At 42.8% G+C, this 19736-nt stretch overlaps 2 protein-coding genes across 2 annotated transcripts; one reads left to right on the top strand and one right to left on the bottom strand.

Annotated features, from left to right (window-relative positions):
* Positions 1-234: 234 nt before the first annotated feature.
* Positions 235-6271, top strand: LOC129174192 (uncharacterized). The gene is made up of 2 exons (XM_054765911.1): positions 235-1515; positions 2427-6271. Exons 1-2 carry the CDS (start codon positions 743-745, stop codon positions 3175-3177), a joined length of 1524 nt encoding a protein of 507 aa, XP_054621886.1. The 5' UTR covers positions 235-742; the 3' UTR covers positions 3178-6271.
* LOC129174191 (uncharacterized) lies at positions 3433-10116 on the bottom strand. The gene is made up of 9 exons (XM_054765910.1): positions 9071-10116; positions 7688-7900; positions 7446-7587; positions 6760-7325; positions 6331-6653; positions 6009-6190; positions 5326-5498; positions 4440-4654; positions 3433-3833 (listed from the first exon to the last, which is right to left on the bottom strand). Exons 1-9 carry the CDS (start codon positions 9364-9366, stop codon positions 3580-3582), a joined length of 2364 nt encoding a protein of 787 aa, XP_054621885.1. The 5' UTR covers positions 9367-10116; the 3' UTR covers positions 3433-3579.
* Positions 10117-19736: the final 9620 nt, after the last annotated feature.

The following is a 19736-nucleotide window of genomic DNA, read 5'->3' as shown; positions in this document are numbered from 1 at the left end:
TCATACTCTCTTAAAAACACTATCATACTCTCACACATACACCATCATACTCTCACACATACACTATCATACTCTCACACATACACTATCATACTCTCTTAAAAACACTATCATACTCTCACACATACACTATCATACTCTCACACATACACTATCATACTCTCACACATACACTATCATACTCTCACACATACACCATCATACTCTCACACATACACTCTCACACATACACCATCATACTCTCATAAAAACACTATCATACTCTCTTAAAAACACTATCATACTCTCACACATACACCATCATACTCTCACACATACACTATCATACTCTCACACATACACCATCATACTCTCACACATACACTATCATACTCTCACACATACACCATCATACTCTCACACATACACTATCATACTCTCACACATACACCATCATACTCTCTTAAAAACACAATCATACTCAATGATGACAATGATTGTGTGTTTAAGAAGTTATGATGGTTTATGTGAGAGGGAATTGTACCATGTGTGAAAGAGTATAATTGAACAGGAAGTTAGTTTGATCAAACAGGAAGACAGTTTAAATCCTCATTCCTTGATTGGCTTACAGCCCTAAAAATAAAGCCTGGACCTTCTCAGAGTACTGCTAGCTAAACTGAAGCTACGTGGGAGCATTCAAATCAAGCAGCAGCACTTTCAAGGACAACTTTATAGTTTTTTTAAGAACAGTAGCAAAGTAGTCATGATTTTTCCACTTATTTACCTTCTTTTTCAAGTTCAGTTTTTGTTTGTGGGAGTAAATGGTAATGAGGAGGACATTGCTATTTTTTTCACTAATACCATGAGGTGTGTTCAGACCATTGTAAGGGAAACAGACAGCCTGGGACATGACAGCATGATTTTGGAACGATTATTCTGTGAGCTTAACGGATATGCACGGACAATTTCTTTCTTTCTCTCAATAAGCCAGCAGTTAGAAGGGGGTGACATTCAAGGAAGCTTAGGTGCACTGGAGGCACTCTATGCATGTTTTTGTTCCATCATAAATTCGTATGAAAACTCAAGATCTGTGGAAATGAGACAAAGGGATATGTTTACTTCAAGAGCACCACCAACAATCAGAACTGGTCATCCTGGTCGCCCTCAGTACAATATATTCCATGAACAAATTACCTACTGTTTGTCCCTTGGAATGAGTTGGCAAAGGATAGCTGTATGTTTTGGAATCAGCAGAAGGACATTGTACAGGCACAGACAGCAACTTCAAATTGGGCCACTGACTTACACAGCAATGTCTGATGAGGCCTTGACTGACATTGTTAGTGCAATCCTTCAAACCACCCCAAATGCAGGAGAAAGGTATGTGCTCGGAGGCCTCCGATCACGCAACATTAGAATACAGCGTTGGAGAGTGAGACGTTGCCTGCAACAGCTTGACCCAGTTGGACGGGCCTTCCGCCGCCGCCGTGCAATTCGCCGAAGAATTTACAATGTTCAGACTCCTAATCAATTATGGTGAGTGTTTTGTAATATTACATCAAGTTTGGTTCTTTGAACACACACACTGGTAATATATGTATACAGACATTCTTACTCTTGCAGCCTAAAACAGCACATTACAGTGGATATGGTATTGAAGTCTATGCCACAAAAAACACAATATTAACAATGACTGAATTGCTGGAACCACTGCCATCATTTTTAGGGGAATTTAGCCTGTTTTTCTCATTTAATTTTGCCAAATCAATGTGTTTTAATTGTATGCTAAAACACACAGCTGCAAGCTCACAGCCATCAGGCTGCAAAGCTTCCAACACACCATATGACTTTACATAAAGCATATCTGTGGAATGGAATCATAGAGTTGCAGGGGAAATATGAATTATTAATATATGGGGTAAGGTTACCGTCAAAAGTTTTGTGCGTGTACACATAAAAATCGTGCACGTATTAAAAATGTGTGCATGTTAGTCTATAGTTGTGCATAAATTACAAAAAAAATTGTAAACTCTTGTTTGAGTCAAACCACGCATAGATTATGCATAGATTATGCAGTGTATTAATTATCTGTAAGAATGCAACTCATAGTTACAGCTTTACAAAATTACAAATACGGGTTACAGTTTACGGACGTACACTTTCTTCAACGTGAAATAACTGTCAAAGCTACGTCATGAGGTCACAGGCATTATGTATCAAGTCGAAGATAACATCGATTCGGCTGTAAAAAGCGCCGTCTTTTAACTAATTATTGTCCTAGAAAGGTTGTTTATGAGCGATATCGCTTATAAACTGAGGGAAGACTTTAAAAATTAAAAGTTACTGAGCTGTATGTTCCTACAGAGTGCAGGTAGGTGGGGGTTTGGTGTGGGGTCTATCGCAAGACTGAATACAGTAGTAAATGTTGGCAATTTTTCTCCCCACAGGCACATCGATGGAAACCATAAGCTGGTGAGGTGGAGGTTGGTCTTTCATGGATGTGTTGACGGCTTTAGCCGGACCATCATATACTTGCAGTGCCTCAGTAACAACAGGGCATCAAGCGTACTGGAACTGTTTTGTACTGGTGTACAGAGCTTTGGCCTTCCCTTAAGAGTACGCTGTGACCATGGCATGGAGAACACAGCAGTTGCCCGGTATATGCTGGAGAGAAGGGGTTTAAACAGAGGCAGTGTCATTACTGGACGCAGTGTCCACAATCAGAGGATTGAACGGTTGTGGGCAGAGCTAAACAGAGTTGTCTCATTCCACTTCAGTAACCTCTTCACCTTCATGGAAAATGAGGGCATACTGGATTCTACAGATGAACTCCATCTGTTTTGTCTGCACTACATCTACTTGCCAAGAGTTCAGAGGGCGGCTGCAGAATTCCGAAATCAGTGGAACAATCATGGATTATCTACACAAGGAGGACAAACACCTCTCCAACTGTGGCAGAGAGGGGTTCTTAACAGTGCAATTCAGGACATTTTAGCAGGAAATGATACCTTGGAAATCAATGAAGACACCCTTCTACAGTTAGAGACTGAAAACAATATTGTTGTTCCAGTAAACAACTTTAATGCAAATCAAACAGTTCTGAACAGAATTCACGAGACAGTAGACCCACTGAGTGATGATGGTAACCACGGCATACAATTATTTTTAGGCCTGGTGAATTTTATTAGTGAACAGTAACAAGGACGCTTGAGTACTAGAACACTGTGGATTGTACTCTAACAGATAAATGGTAAATGGCTGCATATAGTACTTTTATGCAAAGTGCTAAGCTAAACAGTTTATCTCACAACAGACTGAATAATGTAACCAACATTTAGCTTTTTTTTGCACCACTGGGCTTGTATACCCTAAAAAAAAAAAATAATAACTTCCCAACCACTCCACTAGAAAAGAATGTGACAGAAAAAAGGTATTCTATACAGCCTGTGAATGCATTGGTTATTGGAAAAAAAAAAGTTTTGGCTCACTACTGAAAATGTGTTTTTTTTTTTTTTTTCAAACTGGAATAGTTACCTGTAATAGCATCAAATGCAAGATTTTTCTGCAAATGGCTAAGCTTGAATGTTCACAGTCCATATATTATTCTCTACCAAAACCCTGTGTGTTACCTAATGCAAAGTCCATACTCTCCCTGAAATCCTCGTATGTGTCAAGCAGCGGCAACTTAAGGCAGTTGATGCAGGTGTTTGCCATTGGCAAACAGCGTCTGGAGCTGACAGGCTGATCATGCAAGAAATCAACTGATGGTTGAGGGGAGAAGCCAACCGGAGGGATGACACTTGCACCCGTTGCAAAGGCTAGGATTTTACCTAGCTTTGAGGATCCCTCTTGCTCTAACACACAGAAAAACAAGCAAGCAAACACCAAAGACAACAATGAGAATTTACAGCAATTATACCAGAAAGTAAATAGTACCATATAGAAAGCTCCAAAAGGAATGTAAGACGAAGAAAAGAGAGAAATGAAAGTGATAGATGAAAAGAACTTAAGGAGAGGAGTGAAAGAAAAAAGAAAAAAGTTACTAGAACTACAAAAATAGCATACAAAATTATTTAAAAGGTATATAATGGAAAGACAACCAATTCTAGAGGAGACAGATTGCAAAAAGAAAGGAAGCAAAGAGTAAAGATAGAGGAAGGGAAAATGAGTAAAAAACTTAAAAAAAACAAAAAAAAAGGATAAATGGAAAAAAAAAAAAGGAAAGACTGAAAGAGAGACCCAATATGGGAACAAAAGTTGACAACTTGGCCAAATGGTGGCATTAGCAAAGGTTAGGGAAAAACCAAAATCCTTTTGATTCAACCTCTGAGAATAATGAATGTTCATTGCAATTAGTAGTCCATGTATTTTCTCCTAGCCCAGTATACTGTATGTACAATTTGTAAACGTGACAAAAGCATGAGACAGTGCCATATCTAACATATCTAGCAAATAATTACCTTCAACATCCTGCAGGTAGTCCCTCCAAAATGGAACAACACGTTCCTCTGCCCTTCTTTTGTTGCTTCCCACTGCAGACAGCCGGATGTGGAACAGGTGATCCATTAAGTCAGCAGTGAGTGGGGATGGTTCGTGACACATTAAGGGTCTAAAACTGTCTGGGTGCATTCTGATCGCATCCAGAACACCAAGGGTCTTCAGCCCCTCCTTAAATCTACACAAATGAGACACAAGAAGACAAAAATGTCTGTTTCAAATTGTGTTGATAATCATATATTGTTAGGCTAGCAGGGGGAAAGGGATGACTTGCTTCATCAATGCAGAATAAAAGCTAGAAAATCCAAGATGCCAGCACAAGTTAGGATGAAATCTAGGATGGCAAAAAATGTGAAATATGTTTTGTCTTTGACAATCTGAAATTTATCTGTTCAGACTCGCCAAACAATTTCAAATCCAATTTAATCCCAAATGTACAAGCTAGCAATCATTTTTAGAAGAACCAGAAGAAAGACTACACAGAATTTATCGTTGTGGTTAAAATTTTGTTTTTGTATGTGTAATATGTCTCAATTTTGAAAATGTAGTTGTTGTAATGTGTGCAAATAGTTTATTTTACAGGGTACTTTAGAGATGGTAATGAGTTGCTTACTTCATCAATTGTTTGGAACCTGTTTTTTTTTGTTATTCTTACACAACCCATGTAGGCATTTGATAAGGATATACAGTGGCTTTTTAATTAAAAATTAAAAAGAAAAAAAATACAGTACATGTTCAAATGTTTTGTTGTTGTATTTGTGCAGAGGAGAAAATATAGCAGAAAATATCACTATCCATGTAACAAAAATTTCACAAATTTGCTGTTCTGAACAATAGTGTTACACAAACCTTTCAAATGCCCCGCAGACTCTGTGGACCACCTGAAACATGAGAATGTCTTTAACCAGCAGATCTCTGTCCTCAATGCATTTCAGTGGCCTGAGACACCCAGCATTTGCCAGGTAATCTTGCAGTGGTTCAGTGGCGTTTATCAGGTCATCCAAAGACGTACATTCGGACACCTAAAAACACCACACAAAAGAAAAAAGAGAAATAATAAACTAAAGCAAAGGTTGGCATCCAAGGATGCAAAAAGTATGTGTGGTAAATCTGTAGCCTCCTTTTGACAAGTGTTTTGTGGATAGAAAACAACACCACACACTATCTTTGAAAAGTGTTGATTCAACTGTATGATCATTTTGGAGTCTGCAGGTTTTGGTGCTGTTGAACTGGATTGCATTATACTGAGAGGTGTTTTGGTTATTTAGCCTTCCAACACTGAAATGAATGGGGCAGACAAAATAACAAATGTCAGAATAACATAATACAGTTCACTGACAGCCCAAACTACATCCTCCAAAATGATCACAGAGTTGAATCAACACCTCTCTAAAACAGTTTGAACAAAACCTGAACATTAAAACCTTCATGAACGTAGGATTTATTGCAGGACTGTTGGATTAGGCTACATTACTTTTAGCGAGGTAGACCTAATAAATTGGCAACTGAGTGTATGTTTACAATAAATTTACCTTTTTAACCTTCTCATAGCGGTCTGTATCAGCAATGTCTTCCAAGACAGGCTTTACTGAAGAACTGCCACCAACTAGACAAGAATACAGTGTTGGTGCAATGAATCCTGGTGGAGGACCGCCATGGACAAGACTTACGGCAATGGCCTGGCCAGCGATAAAATATTTATCTTCTCTTAAAGCTGAAACAAACATAGCATGGAAGACAAAACAGAGGATAAAATGAATGGTACGCACCCTAGGACAAAACTAGTGCTGGGAAAAAGGGATATTGGGGGGGGGGGGGGGGGGGGGAATCGATACACTGGAACCAAACATATACCTGAACTGTCCAAAGCCAAGTTCAATTTATCGTCTCTTCCTTCAAACATTGGTGACAGTACCAGGGCTTCCATGAGCAACCGTAAAAATTCTCTCCTAGGGCCACCAAGGTCCACAGCCTCTTCATTCATTCCTAAGTCATCTGAAAACTTGATGCACATCTGGTGCTTGGGATTATAGGACAGTCGTCTGAAGCCCCGCAGAGCACCATCCAGTACTGAAGACCTATTAATGTTGAACCTGCATCTTTTGTTACTGTCAATTAGGGATGCAAGATTGAGGAGCACTTCCTGTGCTGATTTTGCATTTATGTGTTCGGATGCCCTGTTGAAAGAAAACCAGATAATTACAAAGACTTGACTTTTTCTTACCACTGTCTATCTGAAATGACCACACTAATTAAACAGTGTCATATTAACCAGTCACTTACACATGACTCTCAGGACTGGCCATTATTGCCTGGTTTACTTCCTCATCATCAGAAGAAAGGTCTGAGATGGAACCCATGATCGAAAGGTAGGCAGCATAGTTGTCATCACTAGCTGATGGTGTCTGGTTCACTGTGCCAACACTATCTAAGTCAATGACACTGGATGCTTCGTGTGTTGAAGAAGGCTGGTTAGCTCTGGTCATGACATCGCTGGATGTTTGCTGTGTTGCAGAAGGCTGGTTAGCTCTGGTCATGACATCACTGGATGTTTGCTGTGTTGAAGAAGGCTGGTTAGCTCTGGTCATGACATCACTGGATGTTTGCTGTGTTGAAGAAGGCTGGTTAGCTCTGGTCATGACATCGCTGGATGCTTGCTGTGTTGCAGAGAGCTGGTTAGCTCTGGCCCTTCTTGTGAAAGGATAACTAGAGATCTGCTGTATTGATGCAGTTTGGTTTCCCCTGGCCCTTGTGGTCATACAGTCACTGGTCTGACTGGTACTGTGGTCACTAGATGCTGATGTAGCGTCAACCTCCACACAACTGTCCTCCGAATCTGTGCTGTCAGACTTAACAACAAAAAATATGTTTTTAGAAAATGTTGGGTTAAACCCATTGCCAAACCATGAAAACTGTATGGTCCAATTGACATAGGAACACACTGCTTGACATTTTTTTAAATAGCTTACCGGAAATGGAAGATTTGTCGATGGCCTAATGTACACTGCCTTTGATTTGAACACCTTGTGAATCATAAAGCCATTCAGTTCCTGGCCCTCACGCAACTTTGGTGAAACCAGTTTGTTTCCACATGCCATCAAAAGATCAATACTGAATAACAAACAAGAAAAAATAGAATTCAATTTCAAAACCACCCTGTATCAATCAACCCATAAGGTATAACGTGCAATGTCGTAATATTAAAAAATACCTGACATCCTCAGGAATTCTGTCTTTGAATGCTTCTCTTATCTCTGCAATGACTGTCCTGCAGTCCCACATTTTCCTCATCTCAAAGGCACTTAAAATATAGCCCCTTTCATGAAGCCTTCTTTTGGTTTTGTGTTTGCAGACTTCATCCCATGTAGAATCAGGTAGCAGTATGATGTCCTTATTAAAGGTTGGGTGATTTAAGGCAGTAGGCCTAAAAAAGAAAGCATTATCATTATATTTAGTCATTTAGCAAACTTTTTTGTCCAGAGCAACTTACAATCAATGCAAGACAATCAAACATTTAGAGGACAGTAATTAAAAAGAGCCTTGTCTCAATACATATTGCATTACATAACATTTTCAGCTGGCAATGGCAATAACATCCACACTATTAACTTTAGCTAGTTCTTATCTTAATAAATATGTGCACACGTCTTTATTGTCTCTTATTAACTCTTTGCATTGAACATAAATTATAGCTGAGTCACATTTATGTTACATATAGTAGTTATGAAGGCTTTCAGGTTTATCTTTTCTAAAACAGGAAAATCTAAGTACAGGCTTAGTTTCACACATCTGGTGACTAACATAATTACTTTGGTAAGAACTAGATTTTAATAACAGCGTGCTGCGTGTGAAACAAGTTGTTTAGTTTCCTAACTGTCATCAGTGGAGACTCATTCGCTGCTTCAGGGTTAAACTGTCACTAACTTTGGAGTTACCACCGTTACTGTACAAGGTTGCTGCTAAACAAAACTCATGAACTCAACTTGATTCTCGTTTACTTAGAATAGATACTATAGCTCATTTTGAACATTCGCTGTTACATTCAGTCTTAGTGCTAACATGACTGCTCTGAGTGCAACCACACGGAATCGCAAGTGGACAGGTGTCGCGACACCGGAGCGCAGCTGAAATGAGCTGTTCGCCTATTCTGTTAACGCTACTTACGTTATGAAATGGCTCCACACAGCAGACTGACCTGTACTCAAGCCTTGAGTAATATTAACTGTTGTCATTTTAAGATGTAACGTTACGTAAAGTTGTTGGAAAATACCTGACATTAACACTAAGTCAGTTCTGAATGTTGTTTTAGGTTACTTTTCAAATAGCTAATTGCCCAGCCCTAGGTTTACAGGTTAAATTAGTTAGGTAGTATGCGGGTTTAATGTTATTCAGCAGCGTTAATTTTAACGAAACACTACAACGTCTCACTCTTAACATTTTCACTGTCCCTTAACGAATACTGACAAAAGTAACTGCTAGTGTTAATGCTAATGTGTTAGCGTAGAAGCAGTAATATTATTAAGCGGTAGCTTAAATAAAAAAAAAAAAACATCCGCGGCTAAATAAATGATTAAACCTTATTCAATAAACTCACCTCTTCCTTGACTTTGAAGCCCATCCACCGAAATACTGTTGAGTTCGATATCGAGGTTGCATCACTTGGTTCAGGCTAGATCCAGACGAAGTGCTACTGGCACTTCCTGATACACCTGATGAGCTAGCCCTGAAGATCCGCCGCATTTCCTCCTCCACAGTCGCGTTAGAAGAGGCACCTGTGGGTGTCTGTCGCCTTTGATCCAACATTTCTGACATTGTTGTGATAACGGTTGGAGAGTTTAAAATGTTGTTTAAAAGGCCAATGGCTTCACTGAGTTTCTCCCGGTCCGCCATCTTCTTCTATCAGTCATGATTGGGAAGGTGGGCCATGTCCATGAAATCCTGCTTCCTCCAGCTTCGTCAAAGATAGCCAATCAGGCACTGAGAATTCAGGACTGTTTCCGTTTCAATCAAACTCTCTCACACAAACAACTATTCTCATTCACATACCCTACCATTCTGTCTTACATTCACTGACATTTGGATCCTTATACATGATTATTTGCATTCACATGATGGTGTATGTGTAAGAGTATGATAGTGTTTTTAAGAGAGTATGATAGTGTATGTGTGAGAGTATGATAGTGTATGTGTAAGAGTATGATAGTGTTTTTAAGAGAGTATGATGGTTTATGTGTGAGAGTATGATAGTGTTTTTAAGAGAGTATGATGGTGTATGTGTGAGAGTATGATAGTGTTTTTAAGAGAGTATGATGGTGTATGTGTGAGAGTATGATGGTGTATGTGTGAGAGTATGATGGTGTATGTGTGAGAGTATGATAGTGTATGTGTGAGAGTATGATAGTGTTTTTAAGAGAGTATGATGGTGTATGTGTGAGAGTATGATAGTGTTTTTAAGAGAGTATGATAGTGTATGTGTGAGAGTATGATAGTGTTTTTAAGAGAGCATGATGGTGTATGTGTGAGAGTATGATAGTGTATGTGTGAGAGTATGATAGTGTTTTTAAGAGAGTATAGTGGTGTACATGTGAGATTATGATATTGCGTGTGAAACCAAGTATGAATTATCTCTCAAGGGGCCTCTCATATGTGTGTGTGTGTATGTGTATGTATGTATATGTGTATGTGTGTGTATGTATGTGTATGTGTGTGTATGTATATGTGTGTATGTATATGTGTGTGTATGTGTATGTGTATGTGTGTGTATGTATATGTGTGTATATGTATGTACCGTATATGTGTATATATGTAAATGTGTATGTGTGTGTGTATGTGTATGTATGTATATGTGTATATGTATGTACCATATATGTGTATATATGTATGTACCGTATATGTGTATATATGTATATGTGCATGTGTGTGTGTGTATGTATGTGTGTGTATGTGTATGTATATTTGTATGTATATGTGTATGTGTGTATATGTATATGGGTGTATATGTATGTATATGTGTGTGTATGTGTGTATATGTATATGGGTGTATATGTATGTATATGTGTATGTATGTGTATGTGTGTGTATGAGTGTGTATGTATATGTATGTATATGTGTATGTATGTGTATGTGTGTATATGTATATGGGTGTATATGTATGTATATGTGTATGTATGTGTATGTGTGTGTATGAGTGTGTATGTATATGTGTGTATATGTATGTATATGTGTATGTATGTATATGTGTATGTGTATGATAATCTCCTTCTCAATACAGAGAAGACTAAAGAGATGATCATCGACCCAAAAACAAGGGAAAAGGAGCCGCATAGACCCCTGTTTATTGATGAGACTGAGGTGGAGAGGGTGAAAACCTTCAAGTTCCTTGGCACACACATCAGCGAGGACCTCACCTGGTCTCACAACACCCAACAAATCATCAAGAAGTCCCAAAGGAGACTGTACTTCCTGAGAAGACTGAGGAAATTTGGCATGTCCACCAAAATCCTGAGTTGCTTCTACAGATGCACTATAGAAAGTGTCCTTACCGCCTCCATCACTGTTTGGTACGGTAACTGTACAACACGTGATAGGAAGGCACTCCAGCGGGTGATCAAGACCTCACAGAACATTGTTGGGGCAGCCCTCCCCTCACTGCAAGACATTTATAAAACTAGAGTCCTACGCAGAACACACAACCTCATCAAGGACAGCACACATCCACAATACTCATTATTCACACTCCTACCGTCAGGCAGACGCTACAGGAGTTTGAAGTCCAGGACCACAAGGGTGGCAAACAGCTTTTACCCACAGGCCATCAGGCTTCTCAACGAAGCACTCACACACGCCGCACGCAACACAAGCACACACTCATAGCACTTAATTTATTTATTTGTATTATTTATCTGTATTAATGTCTCTTCTGCTGTTGTTGCTTAATTTATTGGTAATTATATTTCTTATGTTCCTATTCATTTTCTTGTGTTTTTTTTCTTTTTTGGGAGAATGAACAGAATAAGAATTTCATTGCTCAGTATAACTGCCTGTTTTACTATGTATATGACAATAAAACTCTTGAATCTTGAAGTGTGTGTATGTATATGGGTGTATATGTATGTACGTATATCTATATGTGTATGTGAGGATTGACAGGTTACTTGTCCGGATCCCAAAATGCAGAGGCGTACTCCAGTGGTGTGAGAGTAACAGTCTTTAATAGCTTTGGCACACAGCTCAGGAACAAAAAACTACGATGGCCGGAAAACAAAAGGGCATCGCGGAAAACGGGTATAAAATATAACAGAAACAAATACCAAGGCCAGTCCGGCGGAGCTACACAAGTCAGCAGAGAAAAATCAACCAGGCAGGACTGGATGGCTGACGGCTGCAGGAAACGACACGTGGCATGGAGGTTTCAACCAGAAGGAATCACCGAGTGCCATCCAGTCGCCACAGGTGAGCTAAAAAGGAGTGACAAACAATGAGGCACAGCTGTGCCTGTTCTGTAGCTCCACCCAACTAGAGATCCCCAGGGTCTGTGTGATAACACAAAAGCAGATAATGAACAAGGGAAAGGAAATATGACACAAATAGTAACCTGAACCTAAAATGTATAGCTGGTGTCAACGCCAGGCGTGACAGTATTCCCCCCCTCATTCAGTGGACGCCCCCTAGTGGACCACCTGGTTTGTCTGGGAACCTATGGTAGAAATCAGAAATAAAGTTATTGTCGAGAATAAGCGACCGGGATATCCAGGAATGGTCCTCAGGACCATAACTCTCCCAGTCCACCAGAAACTGCACACCCCTGCCTCGTCTCCTGACGTCCAGGATCTTCTTGACGGTGTAAGCGAGATGACCCTCCACTAGCCAGGGGGGTGGGGGAGTCGCCAATGGGGGGCAGGATAAATCTTGAGGGAAAAAAATAAATCTTTTAGGCGAGCCGTCACCGGATTGATCATCCGCTCAAACTCATAGGGACCAATAAATCTGGGCGCCAGCTTCTTAGTTTCTCCTGCCAGGGAAATGTCCTGAGATGACAGGCATACCTTCTGGCCTGGCTTGTAGACGGGGACTGGCTTGCGGTGGCGGTTGGCAAGCCTCTGATTACGCTTGGCCATACGGGATAGAGCAGCCCTGGTAATGCGCCAGACGCGATGGGCACGGCGAAGGAAGGCGGCCAGCGAGGGTACAGTGCAACCCGCTTCTTGAGAGGGAAAAATAGGGGGCTGAAAGCCGTGGACCACATGAAAGGGGGAAAGGCCTGTCGCAGAACAAACAAGGGTCTTGTGGGCGTACTCTACCCATGGAAGATAGGTGGACCACAAAGAAGGGCGCTGCTGGCACACACACCTCAGTGCTGCCCCCAAGTCCTGGTTGGCGCGCTCTGATTGTTCGTTAGATTGGGGATGGTAGCCAGATGATAAACTTGCAGATGCACCCAGGGACCTGCAGAAGGCTTTCCATGTGGCAGAGGAAAATTGAGGGCCTCTGTCCGACACCACGTCCAGAGGAATACCGTGAAAACGAACCACATGCTGAATGAGCAACTTGGCCGTCTCTATAGAGTGGGGAAGCTTGCGGAGGGGTATGAAGTGTGTGAACTTGGAAAATCTATCCACAATGGTGAGTATAACAGTGAATCCTCTTGAGGTGGGCAGGCCGGTGACAACATCCAAAGAGATGTGAGACCAAGGGCGAGATGGGATAGGGAGTGGGTGAAGCAATCCAGCTGGAGCCTGATGGGACGACTTGCCTCGTGCACAGTTGTTGCAAGCCGCCACAAAGCTCTTGGCGTCCGCATGGAGGGTTGCCCACCACAAACGTTGAGCAACTCGGAACGGCGTACGTCGGGCCCCTGGGTGACAAGCGATCTTGGAGCAATGAGCCCAGACCAGGACCTCTGAGCGAAGGGATCTTGGGACCCAAAGAGGCGGCCAGGTGGACAACCACGTTGAGGAGGAGAATCCTTGGAGGCCTCCGTCACCCGCCTCTCGATCTCCCACCGCTGGGCCCCCAGAATCCGAGACTGGGGGAGGATGGTCTCTGACATAGGCTCCTCCACTGCCGGGGAATACATCCTGGATCTGGTTTTCCATTGAGGGAACCGGGGCGGAACGTGATGCAAAAATCAAACCTCGTGAGGAAGTGGGCCCACCGCGCTATGATGGTATTGTTTGGGTACAGACGACAGATCAGGAGGAGTGCAGGTGGGAGGTTTAACTCCACCGACTGGAGGAGAGGCGGCACGGAGACAATGACTATGACAAAAGGTGGACCAATTAGAAATTTTGAGAATAGACCAATCTATAGTAGGACTATGCCGCTGCAGCCAGGGCAGCCCAAGCACCAATGGGGCCGAACCAGACGGAATAACAAAAAACTTAATTACCTCGTGATGGTTACTCGCAAGCTGCAATGAGACCGTGTGTGTCTGGTGAGAAATACACGCAAGGTGGCGCCCATCCAGAGAGCGGACATTCTTAAACTCATCCATCTTTGAAACAGGAATATTCATAGATTTAATTAATCCACAATCAATAAGATTTTCATCAGCCCCCGAGTCAATGAGTGCCCATACAGGACACGTTCCCCCCAGCCAAGAAAGAGTACCTTCAATTTGGAGGCGTCCCACCATGGATGATGACACCGCGGCCTGAGTGAGAGGGAGGGGCGCTCCTCCCCAAGGCGTGTCCCCCGTGGACGATGAACGACGTCTTGTGGGACGAGCTGGGCAGGTCGCGATGTTATGGCCCACCTCCCCGCAGTATAGACCAGTGTAGACCAAGAGGTGGAGCCAAATCTAGCCGGGGTGGTGGAAGAGGCTCCGCCTTTCGCTGTGCGCTGCGCTCCCGCAGGCGGTTGTCAAGGCGGATGGAGAGTGAGATGAGATCCTCCAAGGAGCGGGTCTCATCCCGAGCGGCCAATTCATCCTGCAAGCGAGCGTTGAGGCTTGCCAAGTAGACACATCGCAGCGCTTTCTCATTCCAGCCGCTCTCCGCTGCCAAGATTCGGAAGGAGATCGAGTGATCTGCCACAGACGAGGCGCCTTGACGCATGGTGAGGAGGCGGCCGCCAGCCTCGCGTCCCCTAACGGGGTGATCGAACACGCTCCAGAACTCCGCCGTGAATAGAGACAAGCTGGAGCACAATTCGGGTTTGCTTTCGCACATCGCCATTGCCCAACTGGCGCGACCGGAGAGCAAGCTGAGCATATATGCCACTTTAGAGGAGTCCGTGGCGTATGTATGGGGCTGCTGGGCGAAGATCAAGGAGCATTGATGTATGAAGAGCTGACAATGGCCAAAGTCGCCGCCATAACTTGCTGGGTGTGGAATGCTGGGCTCCCGGAAGGAGTAATTGGAGGGTATAGCGAGTGCCTCGCTTGCTGTCGTGGGCTGCGCGGGTTCTGCAGCTGCTGTCTGCGGGGGTCCAGTGATGCGCGCGTGCAGCTCACGCACCAGCGTGGTCAAGTCACTCAATGTCTGCTCGTGGGTACTAATGCGCTGGCCATGAGCTCGAAGGACCTGCTGAACCTGACTCTCCTCTGCGGGATCCATAATCACTGACTCTGTGATTCTGTGAGGATTGGCAGGTTACTTGTCTGGATCCCAAAATGCAGAGGCGTACTCCAGTGGTGTGAGAGTAACAGTCTTTAATAGCTTTGGCACACAGCTCAGGAACAAAAAACTACGATGCCTGGAAAACAAAAGGGCATCGAAAACAAGTATAAAATATAACAGAAACAAATACCAAGGCCGGTCCGGCGGAACTACACAAGTCAGCGGAGAAAAATCAACCAGGCAGGACTGGATGGCTGACGGCTGCAGGAAACGACACGTGGCATGGAGGTTTCAACCAGAAGGAATCACCGAGTGCCATCCAGTCGCCACAGGTGAGCTAAAAAGGAGTGACAAACAATGAGGCACAGCTGTGCCTGTTCTGTAGCTCCGCCCAACTAGAGATCCCCAGGGTCTGTGTGATAACACAAAAGCAGATAATGAACAAGGGAAAGGAAATATGACACAAATAGTAACCTGAACCCAAAATGTATAGCTGGTGTCGACGCCAGGCGTGACAGTGTATGTGTGTGTATGTATATGGGTGTATATGTATGTATATGTATGTATATGTATGTATATGTGTATGTATATGTGTATGTATGTATATGTATATGTGTGTGTATGTATATGGGTGTATATGTATATGTGTATGTATATGTGTATGTTTGTATATGTGTATGTGTGTATGTATATGGGTGTGTATGTATGTATATGTGTATGTATATGTGTATGTATGTATATGTGTATATTGTGTGTATGTATATGGGTGTATATGTATGTATATGTGTATGTGTGTGTATGTATATGGGTGTATATGTATGTATATGTGTATGTATGTATATGTGTATATTGTGTGTATGTATATGGGTGTATATGTATGTATATGTGTATGTGTGTGTATGTATATATGTGTATGTATGTATATGTGTATGTGTGTGTATGTATATGGGTGTATATGTATGTATATGTGTATGTATATGTGTATGTATGTATATGTGTGTGTGTATGTATATGTGTATGTGTGTGTATGTATATGGGTGTATATGTATGTATATGTGTATGTGTGTGTATGTATATGGGTGTATATGTATGTATATGTGTATGTATGTATATGTGTATGTGTGTGTATGTATATGGGTGTATATGTATGTGTATGTGTGTGTATGTATATGATTGTATATGTGTATGTGTATGTATGTACTGTATATGTGCATGAATGTGTGTGTACGTGTGCGTGTGCGTGTATATGTGTGTGTGTTTGAATGTCTGTGTATGTGTATGCATGTAAATGCCTGTATCTGTGTATGTGTGTGTTCAGAGGCGATGCTCCACACCTCCTAGGCTCCAAGTGTCCTCTGCTGGTAGCACCACTGGATCATGAGCAAGGGGGCTGGGGTGAGGGCAGATGGTCACATCGGGCATCCAACTACTTGTTGGTGATTTTGAGGAGAAAAGGACAATCTGTATGGTCATCATTGACCAGGTTTTGAATGCCAGTCCTCGTGCACCATGAACCAGTTGTGCTATCAGCAGAGTCATCCAAATGGCAAACACACTTGGTATTGTTGTGGGGGTGCTGATGATGATATAAATAATCTACAGAAAATGACCAGCAAGGAGTTGGATGGTGGATGTTAATGCTTGCCCTGACCAGGTTTTGAATCCTGGTACACTGGCACTGTGAGGGAGTTGTCAACCCTCCCTCACTGATCATGTGTATGCCCCGCCTACACACTCACTTTTCTATTTGTGTACAATGTATCTAGTATATTATATTTATTTGCTAATTAATCTCTGTTAACTGTTAATGTTTGGATCCTTAAGTAGTTGGTTTTTCACAGAAGTTATTTGTTGTTTGTAATTTCTCATCAGTGTCTCCTTTCTTTGAGGTGATTGGTTGGGGCACAAGCATGGAAGCGCGCCCATGTGAGTGCAGGCCAGGTGCATGTCATCACCCTGATTGGACTCTTCCAAGTTTCACCTGGAGGAGGCGATGGTTCACTATGCAGTGCTTTTTGTCAACATAGTTACATATTGTATAATGTAGAGGGTGACTGTACAGAGGTTGAGGCCTAAATTAATTATCATTGGAATGCATTTGTGATATGAAGAAGGGATCTGGAGGGTGTAAACATGACTTGTATAGCAACTACCTCACCCTCCCATTAAGTAGTTATGGTTGGGTTCTCACTATATACAGGGGTCTGGGTGAATTGGTGTGTGTGTCCTGTTCTGTGTGCTGGGGGAAATGCTGTCAGACTGTCTTGTGGCACCTGCAATTAAATGTGATGAGCTCGCAACTTCGGCTTCTGGCGTGTACTTTAGATGCTACGGCTATCCTGGGCTAGTAAGCGGCCATTTTTTTAACTGGAAATCTTACAGGCATCATAAACCTGCTGTGCTATCAGCAGTGTTAGCCAGCTGGTGAACGTGTATGACGTTATAATGGTGGTGATGATGGCCATAGATGGCGCAATACCAAGGAAGCCATCTGTTGGTCTGTTTCCAGACAAAAGGACCAACTATTACCTGTTGGTCTGTAAGGTTTTGAACTCCAGTCCTCGTGCACCATGAACCTGTGGTGCTTTCAGCAGAGCCATCCAACTGGCAAGGATACCTGATATTGTTGTGGGGGTGATGATTATGATAGGTGATGGACCACGAGTGGGGCCAGGCGATATGGACCAGAACTCATATTTAGGTTGAATAGGTTGAATGTGGATACAGGGTATATACAGTATTTTAAGCAAAGTGAGTTGAGGCAAAATCAAAGACAAATATACCTGTCAAGTGCATCAGGCTTAGCAAGTGTCTGTTTGACTTCCTTGTACGTTTGTGGTAGAGCTTCTCATGCTAAATCATTGTGACTGCGAAAGTCGCTGGACATGGCGAGTCCATCGTTTTTAAAGCCGTTTTTTCCACTGTTGTAACGGTGACCATATCTTAGCAATGTGACAGGACACCTCTTAATAGCACACCACTTTTGCTTTTCCTTTCATGAGGACCGCAACAGGAGTGCTCAGCTTCACACATTGCTCATATTGGAGTTTGTGGCAAGTTTTCAGGTGGTGAAAAATATTTTTTTATGCTCTGACTTGGAAGTACCTCCACATTACTGAGCTACTGCTTATTTCTTGCTGTTGCCTGGACTGCAGCTACCGGGCTTCTGCTCCGCCTCTCCTCCCTCCCTTTGCATGCAGGGATGGGGGAAATACAGCACAAATACGGTCTATATCGATATCAATTAAATGGTTGGTTGATATTTTGCTTAAAGTAAATATCCATATTTTAGAAATATCAGCCCTAACCGGGGACATAAATGCATGTAGGCATGTACGGCATGGAGGAGAATGGAGGAAATGACGGGGTGTGCAGCACCACCCCCTCAACATGACTTATGGTAAGTAGAAGAAGAGAAGATGACGAGGGAACCAACACACGAAGATGAAAAAGAAGAGAAGATGACGACAGAATCCGCCTCCAGAATGATCTGCGTACTGCCAGGGAAAGGTTAAGGAAAGAGCAGACGTGCCTCGGAGATCCGTCCAGCTGGGTGAAGTCAACATAAAAGGAGAAGTAGGCGCAGGTGGAAGAAGGGAAAAAACAGGGGCAGGACAGAAGCGCATATGCTAGCAGCCCTGCCTCCACCCACCCAGACAAAGAGACTGGATGACTGCCAAAAGGGCTCACTCCGTTCATGCCGTTGTTCTTTGGAACAAACGCATCAAGATGCAGAAAGCAATGCACAGAGTGAACTCTCTTCCTGCTTGTTTGGAGGCAGGAGTTGAGGAAAACAGACGCGCATGCACATGGCAATATATTGATTAGCCCCTTCATTTTCATTGATTGTGTGATTCACTCATTTATTTGTTATGGTCCCAGGCCAAGTGGCCATTTTTTCTGAACGACAAATCTTGTTACGTTTTAATCTCATGACATCTTGTGACACCCCTGGTGGATTCCTACAGAAAATACATACAGTATATAATACAGTTCAATGGCCAAATAGTCATCGTTTTATTTGATGTTATCACTAATGGAGGCTCTGCCTCACCTGGCTCCCCTGAGTGCACGTCAGTGCCCACAGTGCATTGCTGCTTCGTTTCTTGAAGAGTAGTTTTCCCACAAGGTGAAACCTCTTCCATTTGTCATGATGAGTGAGGATTGCACTTTGGTTTCACTTCCAACCTGGAATCAACCTCACCAAGTGGCAGCTTAGTTCAGCTTCCACCCACTCTAAAACCACCCCATGAACATTCCAAGCGCTCCCTTTTCCTGGAGCAGGGCATCACCGATGAGCCTCTGTGGACGGCAGTGAGCAGCAAATAGCGGTCTGTGTAGTGGGATGATGGGAACAGGAATGTTGGAATGCACTGACAGCCTGACCGCTGCGGGCAACAGTAGGCGCCATGCAAGCGTGCATGAGCACCTGCCAAACACAGACGTCCATCAGCGGCGCTTTTACAGCGCAGGAGGAATCCCTGAAGACTTGTGGGAAAGGAGAACATCTCCCACAGTTGTTTGGCCAAAACTCACCTCCACCCACTCAGTCCAAGCGTGGAGATTTTCTATCCGCTTTCTCAGAGCTCTTTGGAGGAAAGGCGGAAAAAACCTTGTCTGAGTCAAACGCTGATCCCAGCTCCACACGGTCATTCCCTCCAAGTCTTTATTTTGCTGTTTTTCAATTCACAAGATAAATCC

Source organism: Dunckerocampus dactyliophorus, chromosome 21, assembly GCF_027744805.1.
Source record: "Dunckerocampus dactyliophorus isolate RoL2022-P2 chromosome 21, RoL_Ddac_1.1, whole genome shotgun sequence".
Lineage (NCBI taxonomy): Eukaryota > Metazoa > Chordata > Actinopteri > Syngnathiformes > Syngnathidae > Dunckerocampus > Dunckerocampus dactyliophorus.
The sequence above is the reverse complement of the archived record's forward strand: the minus strand, read 5'-3'. Positions and strand labels throughout refer to the sequence as shown.